This window comes from Protopterus annectens, chromosome 1.part0, assembly GCF_019279795.1.
Source record: "Protopterus annectens isolate FY-2018-M chromosome 1.part0, PAN1.0, whole genome shotgun sequence".
Taxonomy (NCBI): domain Eukaryota; kingdom Metazoa; phylum Chordata; order Ceratodontiformes; family Protopteridae; genus Protopterus; species Protopterus annectens.
Window position 1 is genome coordinate 350,347,524 of NC_056725.1, and position 10,022 is coordinate 350,357,545.

The window sequence follows — 10,022 nt, forward strand, 5'->3', positions numbered from 1 at the left end:
GTCCTGCTCATCGTGAATACTATTACCATGCGCCTCAAAATTCTGTTTGGGTAGGGAGTAAGCCTTTTGTTTAGAATACAATTATTTATGATGCTCTATTTCACCCATTCTTCTTTTTAAAATTTTAGAGCAAATATAATTCACATCATCAAATACCCGACAAAAGTGTGCCTTATATTCTTCAACAGTAAACAAAAAAAAATCATCCTGTAACTTTTTACTAAAAGACTTCGGCTTTTCCCAGTTTGGGGTCGCCACAGCGGAACTCCAGTCCGCTCATGACTGGCAGTGGATTTTACGGTGACGAGTAGCCAGCCCGACACCCAACCTTCAACGAAGGCACGCCCATTCACGCTCGCACCTACCTGCATGTCTTTAACGTCACTCAACCGCGGGGAGGACATTTAGACTCCACACAGAAGGCACTCCAGCCGAGAATCGAACTGGAGAACCTCTTGCTGTGAGGCGACAACTCTAACCACTGCACCACTGCGGCTGATATACTGTAACTATTTGCCAAGTACCTCAATATCAGTAACAAGTTTTTCATTTCAACTTATCAGAGAACGCTTGTGCTCCATCCCCCATCAAATATTTCTAACAATTCACAATAATATGCACCACCAACCACTACTTTGTTTGGAAATTTAAAACCTCTCAACGTTTTAGGTGCAATTTTTAAGCTGCTATAGTCTCTCAAGTAACAGCTGTCCAGTTGTACAGTCCGATACTTTAATAATAAATGTTTAAGTTCTTTTAACCTGTCCATATATGTACAACTATCATTGTTAGGCATTTGTCACTGAAAAATCTGCTCAATGTTTAACCAAGCTTGTAAGTCACCTGTATAACAACCACAAAGGTTTGTAGCACCATTTAGTCCATATAATGAATTCCTCCGTTGAGTTGTAACACCTGGTTCTTGTATATACGTATTCACCAATACACAATCTCCAATATATACTGAATCATCTACATGAGAAACACCACGTTGTTCCACATTTATGCCATGCATCTCAGCATTAGAAAATGCTTCTTTATTACCAAGAAGGGAAAATACATAACATCCTGTCAGCCTACAGGAAGTGAAGTCAAAGACTGGCTCAACAAACCAATCAATCTAGTAAAGTCACCCACGAGGCTACTGGGCAATGTAGTTTTGTTCAGTCTCTCCACCGTTCTGCAATACTTGTGAAACCATAGCCTCAAACCACACTCAAAACCAATAAAAACAAAAAGTGGCATTAAAGCAGAACCAAGTACCACTAAAACACAAAACACTGCCTTCGGAACACCAGTAACTGAAATAAACAGTCGGTAGGTGTAATCCCACAGTCTTTAATAAATCACAGCAAGTAAAACAACAGCTTAGTGCTTCGTTCAAACACACTGAACTTCATCAGAACTAAAAACATAAAACTTCTAGTGCTCTACATACATACATATATATATATATATATATATACATATATATATATATACATATATATATATATATATATATATATATATATATATATACACACACACACACACAAACACACACACACAGTACTCAAGTTAAATGATCATTTAAAACCCACCAATAAAAAAGCCTTTTCAATAAAACATTCAAGGCTTATTTAAAGATACTGTACTATTAAAACCAACATGTTAAATATAAACATGAAAATATAACTACATAACTTATAAATATACATAACTTAAAAAAATAAAGATTTTTGTAAAACCAGTATCCTAAAAACACTTAAATAAAATGTTTAGATAATGTATAACAATGCACATACAATAATTTTGCTGCTCTTAATCTTAAAACTGGAATGATAGAAATTACTTCATTAAGGCCTGGATATCTGTTGGCTTACACAGTTAATTCAACACAAAGTAGCTGAAACAACCAAACTTTAAAAATAAAACACAGTGACACAGGCTGATCAGAGAAATGACAACTTTAATATACAAAACCTCCAGTGAGTGCTTTTACAACAGAAACTTCTTCAGACTAAGGTTCACTTCAAAATACTTCACTTTTAAATCATTAAATAGTAGCTTAAATAGTAGGCTTAAATAAAAGAGGATTTTATTATGTATTTGAAAAGGAAAGGAATGAAACATTAATAGTTTTCAGTCCTTAGTTTTAGTTTCAAATGTATGTGAGGTCATGTGACTATTTCTTTACTTGGTGCATGTGATTTTAAATGATTTAAATATTTATGCTTTTTTTAGTGCCCTTTCAGTTTTTTCTATACAGAAGGCACCAACTCTACAAGTGCAAATGTACACTAAACCGGCTTTTGCAATGGCTAAGTTAGACCTGAGGGATCGTATCCAACCCCTTATGTGAGGACAAAGTGAAAACTGACATCAGATTGAACATTTTCAGACATAAACACTGCCCCCTCCCCAGACTGTGCACAGCATTCTGCACAAGATTGGCAGGGGGTTTGGGATGTGATATCACACACAAAACAAGGCCTACTTGACAAAAATAAATATTTTCGGCTGACGTCTTGACAACATTAGTACTCGAACAGCACGTGCTAATGAACTTGCTCCCATTTCATTGTATTAAGCAAAACACAATTACTGAATCTATAATTAACATACATCTCAGCTGTCCAGATTTTTGCCTCTTATTTTTGGTCTGTTCCTCGTAAAATTTGTGTTTTTTCTGGCAAATCACTGGGATAATCTGAGGATTGAAGTTACTAAATAATGCTATACATTTTAGTTTTAGACTTCATATCCTTAAAAAAAATGCATGTGACCACAAACCCTACTATTCTAGCTACTTACTAAGTTTATAAGAGCGGTATTTAAAATTTGTCCCTATTTTTGGGGCTCTGACCCCCCCCCATTACGTCAGACTTTGTCCATATTTACTGCACTAAAAGGTTGAGAGCTATGGTAATTAATAAAACTGCAACAAGTATAATGTCCAGCAAAGCTGCCAACAACCAGCAACACATTGTTGTTTCCCTGTTTCCAGCCCATAAACTACAATGAAAACAACTATATAGTAGAAATGTGTAATGTTAGAGAAGCATAGGAATGCATGTATTGTAAAGCATACAACTGCCAAAACAAGAACAGATCCAAACTCCTTTCCGTTTCCAGCCCATAAACTACAATGAAAACAACTATATAGTAGAAATGTGTAATGTTAGAGAAGCATAGGAATGCATGTATTGTAAAGCATACAACTGCCAAAACAAGAACAGATCCAAACTCCTGGATTGCACGCAATCAATCCATCCATCCACAACTCCTTTTCCATTTTTGCACGTGGGGTTAGGGTGTCACTTCAACTGTGCTAAGCGTCTACAGGCAAAGGTCTGACAAGCTCTGGACTGCACTCAGTCTTTGAAGTAAAATGAATAAAGTATAAACCTCAAGTCTTCCTAAAGAAAGAAATAATTAAAATCTGATAACTTAATTTCTTGCATCTGTACTGCAATACTGGCCACAACTGCATATAAACAAATAACTAAAAGCAGTGTATACTAGATCTTGCAGCTGGTAATAACCGATCTCATACACAGAAGCACTGGCGGTCACATAGTCACGGATTCTGAAGGCTGTATATAATCGTACCGTTTCACTATCAATAGATATTTACAACACAGAAGAATAGCATACTTCATCTGGTCATCTTCTTTCTAAATGTTGAGGCTACAGCTCGACACATTCTACATTTTAATCTACGGGTTGTCAAAGTAACAACAATGTAAACTACCTTTTATAATAATTGTGATGTAACAAAATCCGGCGCATACCTCTCAAGTGTCCAGATTTTCGCAGAATTTCTAGATCTTTGCCTTATATTTTTTATCCTTTCTTGTAAAATTTATTTGGTTTGCTGATAAATCACCGAGGGCTAAAGTCACTAAATAATGACATGTATTTTGAGTTTCAGACTTCATGTCCTTCAGAAAAACACATATGAACATACATTCTGTTATTCTAGCAATTTTCTAAATTTATAAGAGCATTATTTAAAAAATCTGCTCTTATTTTAACACATTTATCCCCATTACTTCATATCTCTAAGTACCTGAATGTACGCTGCCATTTTACTACGTACGAAGGTCGCGAGCTACGGCTACCGAACTGGTTCAAGATCTTTTATTGTCGCTAGATGGCATCTTACGTTCTGTTAAGTTATGTAACTTCGTCAAAATTTAATATGGGTTAGGGCAATCAATGTGAATGTACAGTACCTCACATCTAACTGTAACCTGTCTTTATGCATTTCAAATGACAGCCAGTAGCTACAGGAACCCTGTCTAATTACATGTATATGCCATCCTCAAGTGCCTAAATTGGAAGACTACATCAAGCACACAGCCAGGACAAGAAATTGACTGAGTATCTGGGTTGCTGAAGTCCTGGATTAGGTGTCTGAATACAGCTATGGATGCTCTGTAAAACACATCCAGGAAAACATCTCATATGGCCACTGTGTTTGTACTATCCTGCACAATATGAAAACAACAAAAAAAACTGTGGTATTTCAGTATTGGAAGTAGGGGATCCATATCAACAACCCATATTACTGAACAGTAACAGAATTGGGATGGAATACTCGATGGCAATGATGAACTGGAGGAGGAACAAAAGGAGCATGTGAAAGGAAAACCCCTGCAGTATGCACACACACACAATACAATACAGCATCATCTCGTGGGAAACATCTGGTTTAGCAACTGGCTTATTTGTTAATGATCATTTAATCGAGTCAAACATATTAAGTCCCATTTCATTCATCATATGATCCAGTGCAATTTGATAACTAAAGAAAACACTGGTGTCCACAGAAGTACAGTTGCCTTGATGTTACCATGATGGGAACAATACAATACTGGGAAAATATTGCTGTTTTTCATTAGTAAAGTACATAAAAAGTGACCCTGCTGTATTAAAGCTGTGACAAGTTAAAAAAGAATGCATTTAAATAATTGTTTAAAAGATATAAATAAAAAAAGCAAATGTATTTCCCTTTTCAGTAAAACATCCTGCATGGGACTTATATAAGCAGAGGAAAACTATTAATTCAAATTAGTCAACTAAGAGAGTTACTGCATCCTGTCTGCTGGGGCATACCTTTGGAGACAGACCATGGGGTTCAGAAATATGCCTAATGTGTCTCTGCAAGGGGTACTGCTGCAGTCAGGCTGAGTTGTGCGATGCAGCTCAAAGATAATTGTCAATTATGAAGGAGACATTTAACCCCTTATTTATTAATAAAGAAACCTGCTCACATAAATGACAGTGCCAGCAAAAAGAAAAGGGTGTGGTACTGTGCATAACTGTGAATAACTCGTAAAGGTGGCGGTGTAGCCATACTCTACAAAAATACATTACAAATCTCCCTTGCCTCTCCACAACCCCTCCTAACAAACAATGCAGAAATTCTACTTGTAAAACTTCAACCAAACAAACATAAAAGCATAAATATAGCATGTATTTACATCCCCCCAGGCAACAATAATAACAAAACCTTAGAGGACTTTCTCCACTGGTTAACTCAAACTCACCCCCAGGAATCCATAGTGTTAGGTGACTTCAACATCAATTGGAATTCCTTCTCATCTAGCTCCCCATCTAGCAGCATAAATCTACATGGCTTTTCTCAGTTCATATCCACTCCTACCAGACTAGGTAAACCCCAAAACAAAGACAGCATCCTGGACTGGATCCTTACTAATAAAGATCCTGACCAGTACTCAGCAGGTACTCACCCAGAGGACATGAGTGATCACTTACTCACCTATGTTATCAAATTCAAGAAAATCACCCCCCTTCTTACAACCATAAAAAAAACCAGGAACAATAATAAATTCAACGCCTCCATTTTTCAAACTGAACTTAAAGCCCACAACTGGACAATACTCAAGTCTCTTCCTCTTGAAGAGGCAGTTATCTACTTCAACATCACCTTCCTCAAGATTCTAGATTCTCATGCTCCAATACGGTCCATTAGAACTAAAACCAAAACCGCACCATGGCTCTCTAAGGAAACAAAATCCAAAATCCTATCTAGAAACAAGATGTGGGTCACATGGCGTACCTCTAAAGACCCACACTCCCACCAAACCTTCCGGCAACTTAGAAATGAAATTAAAAGAATGATCTTAAATGATAAAAAAAACCTTCTTCCTCCACCTCCAACACAAACACCTTAATAATCCACAAAAATTCTGGGCAGGCTTAAACAAGCTCCTGCACCAGGGCAGGCAACCACCCCCACTCCAACAACTTGCAAACAACAGTGCCCTGTAAACATTGCTAACACATTCAATAGTTTCTTCACAGAAACTATACAATCCCTGGCCACACAATTCAAACAAACAACCAGCCCACTCCACTACCCATGCCAGCAGAATACTACAACTACATCAGATCATCTATTTACCTTCGATCCAGTACCCATATCCTCTATAACATCTCTTCTTAAAAAACTAAAACCCACTAAGCTAGCAGCTGACCTTGTCCCAGCTGAGTTTCTGCAAAAAGCAGCTGAGGCCATTTCCTATCGGGTCTCCATAATCATAAACCGTACCTTGTCAGAAGCGTTCATCCCTCCATATGGAAAATGTCCCACATTATTCCTCTCCATAAAGGTGGTAGCTCACTAGAGCTAACCAACTACAGACCTATAGCTATACTCTCACCCCTGGTCAAAATTATGGAAAAGTGTGTCCACAAACAACTGATGGAACACCTCACCAAAAATAAAATTCTAGCCAACTCCCAACATGGCTTCAGGCCAAATCACAGTACCACATCAGCCCTACTATCCTTTTCTAATACCATCAATAACTTTAGAAACAATAATAAACTATCATCTGCTCTTTTCTTAGACCTCTCCAAGGCCTTTGATATGGTGAACCACATTCAACTCCTCCATACATTAAAAAAACTATCACTCAGCAATTCCGCACTGAAATGGTTCCAATCCTACCTGTCCAATAGGCAACAGGCTGTTCTATGGCAGGACAAATTATCCACATGCCTACCTGTTACACTTGGAGTTCCCCAAGGATCTATTCTTGGCCCTCTTCTCTTTACCATCTTTGTTAATGACCTGCCCACAATCACCCCCCATGCCACATGCATTCAATATGCAGATGATTCGACTATCATCAGCACTGCCTCCAAGCTGGCAGACCTCACTGCTTCAACCCAAGACACCTTCAACCTAATAGAAAAATGGTTCTCAAGTCGTCAACTAGTTCTCAACCCCAGCAAAACAAAACTACTTACTTTCTCACCCACTAACAAGACTCTTCCCCCCACCTTCTCTATTACATCCTCCAATGGAATCACTATATCACCAGAAGCTCACACAAAGCTATTAGGTGTTACCATTGATAACTCCCTTAAATTTGACACCCATTTCAGTCTAACCATCAAAACCGTCAATAAAAAGCTTGGCTCTCTCTATAAAGTAAAACACTTTCTCACTCCTCACGCTAAAATTACAATTGCCAGCACACACCTACTATCAACTCTTTTCTATGCCTCCCCCCTCTTTACAAACCTAAACAAGACAACCCTTAACAAACTTGCTTCTTGTTACAATCACATAGCTAGATTTTCCACAAATTCCACCTTTAGAACGCACCACTGCACTAACTTGAAGCAACTAGGGTGGTTAGAGTTTTCCAGCCAACTCCATTTCAACCAACTCAAAACGGCTCACCAGATACTGTACCACCCAGAGAAAACACCAGCTCTGAAAAACATCATTCACCCCTATATTAACCTGCAATCTTTACGCTCCTCCAATAAGATCTTAGCTCAAACTACCAAAGCCAATAATTCTGCTGGAGATTCTCTATTCTCAAACTTTGTAGGTAAAATGTGGAACTCCCTACCGACCATGCTCACCTCAGAACCTTCACTCCTACAATTCAAAAAAAAGCTTAAACCCCATCTCAATACTCTCTGGCAATGTCCCTGTTCCAAACCTGATTAACCACTATCATTTACCCTTCTCTTACCTCACTATCCTTAACTGCTTTTTAACAAGGCGCCTCGCCTTTGTAACTGACCTATGTTTTTTTTTTTATATGCTGCTGTTATTTTTTCCCAAGATGTGATGTATCTTTATATTGTATTTAGAACTCAACTATCTTCCTTTTTTGCATTAACAATGTTCATATGTCTGTTATGTACCTGGAGCTTTTCTCCCCGGGCCTCCGCTGAAAATGAACATGTATCCAGTCGGACTCTCCCGGTTAACAAATGTAAAATAAATAAAATAAATAAATAAATGTTACATGTATGTAAGCATACATGCCCATACATGTAACATTGCAATGTTGCAAGAATTGCTGCAAGCCACATAAGGTCCTCTTTAACTCATTCCCTTCACTGGAGCTCTGGAAGTTTGTACTGTATCTGCCAGGTACTGCATCCCGAGCCTTTTGACAAAATAAACATACATATTCACAGTTCAAACTCGTGTTCATATTTCTAAAACTGTAAGAGTTACTAAAGTAAGTTTAATAACAAACTGTTCAGCAGAAAGCAATCTTTACAGTGGTCACGTTAGATTCTGGATCTTAAACTGAATTTTATAAATTGTGATAACATAGTAAATATTATTTTTTAAATATTTTGTAAACAATGTATAATATCTCACCAACAACTCAAGTTACATACATACTGTCATCAGTATTTAGTTTATTCTGCTGTTAGTTCTGCCTGTGTTGCTTGATTGTTGAAACAATTATTTATTTATGTATTATTTATTTCTTAGCATTTGTTGACCGGGAAAGTCCACTGGGTCAGAGACCCATTTTCAATGGAGGCCCAGGGAGAAAAGCTCCACAAGCAAAATACAAAGGAACACAATAATTAAACTACAATGTAACAATGTTACTGATATAACAGGAAGAATAAAACAGAAAATATACACACACACAAGATATGACAGGTAGAAAATAAATAAGAATTTTACAATTGAATAGTAGTGTTACATCATTTCCTTCTTTGGTGAGATTCCAGCCTCCTATCTAGTGTGAATACACTAATAAATATGAAGACTGGATTTTTGCAAAGAATTTTTCATTGTAGTATTTGATGAAGTATATTGTTTAAGGTGGTTTGCTTTTGGGGCAGGTGCAGGATGGATTGTCTAGATAGGGTGGTCAGTTTGGGTTATTTCAGACGGAAGGTTATTCCATAGCTTAGCTATGGTATGGGAGAACAGGCATTGTCCTGCTCTTTTGTTGGCTTTGCCTACTGTAAGCATCAGTTTACAGGAATATCTTAGTGTTCTAGTGGGGGTGTATATTTGTAGGATTGAGTTAAGGGCAGGGCAGTCATTTGGTTTAGAAATTAGTTTGTGGACTAAGGTTAGTTGTGTGTATTGTAGATGGTGGAAAAACTCTAGCCATCTTAGTTCAGTGATGGCATGGCAGTGATGAGAACGGTGAGGTTTTCCGGAGGTGAATTTGGCTATTTTGTTATAACAGGATTGTAATTTATTACTAAGGGTTGTGTGCAGGTTAGTGAAAATGGCACTACCATATAGAAGGGAGGAGATGAGTAGGGTATTGGCTAGTTTTATTTTGGCATATTTATCCAGGTAGAGTTTGTGGTGGTATAGTTTACCTAGTTTGAAATGTTTTTTTAATTGCGGTTAGGATGTGTTGTTCGTATGTGAGTTTATCATCTATTGTTATACCTAGTAATTTGACTGTTTTCACTGGTTCAATTTCTGTGCCGTCTTTAGCCAGGATTTTAAAGTCAATGTTGGGTGGTTTTGTTGAGAAAAGTAAAAGTTTAGTTTTTTGGGGGTTTAGCATTATTTGTGCATTAATAAGCCATGATTCGATAGAAGTAAAGGCCTGTTGTGTAACTGTGAGGAGGTCTGAGAAAGTCTTAGAGGTGGATATAAGTGTTGAATCATTGGCGTATTGGATGATGTTCTGTATTAGGGAGGCTTTGTGCAGATCATTGATGAAGATATTGAACAGTAGTGGACCTAAAAGGGATCCCTGTGATACTCC

At 37.5% G+C, this 10,022-nt stretch overlaps 1 protein-coding gene across 1 annotated transcript in view; it reads right to left on the bottom strand.

The window, feature by feature from the left end:
* DMAC2 (distal membrane arm assembly component 2) overlaps window positions 1-4,140 on the bottom strand; it is a 654,694-nt gene extending 650,554 nt beyond the window's left edge. Inside the window, exon 1 of the mRNA XM_044060005.1 lies at window positions 4,055-4,140. Within this exon, the coding sequence (XP_043915940.1) occupies window positions 4,055-4,072 (18 nt within the window). The 5' untranslated portion in view covers window positions 4,073-4,140. The remainder of the gene's footprint in view (window positions 1-4,054) is intronic.
* Window positions 4,141-10,022: the final 5,882 nt, after the last annotated feature.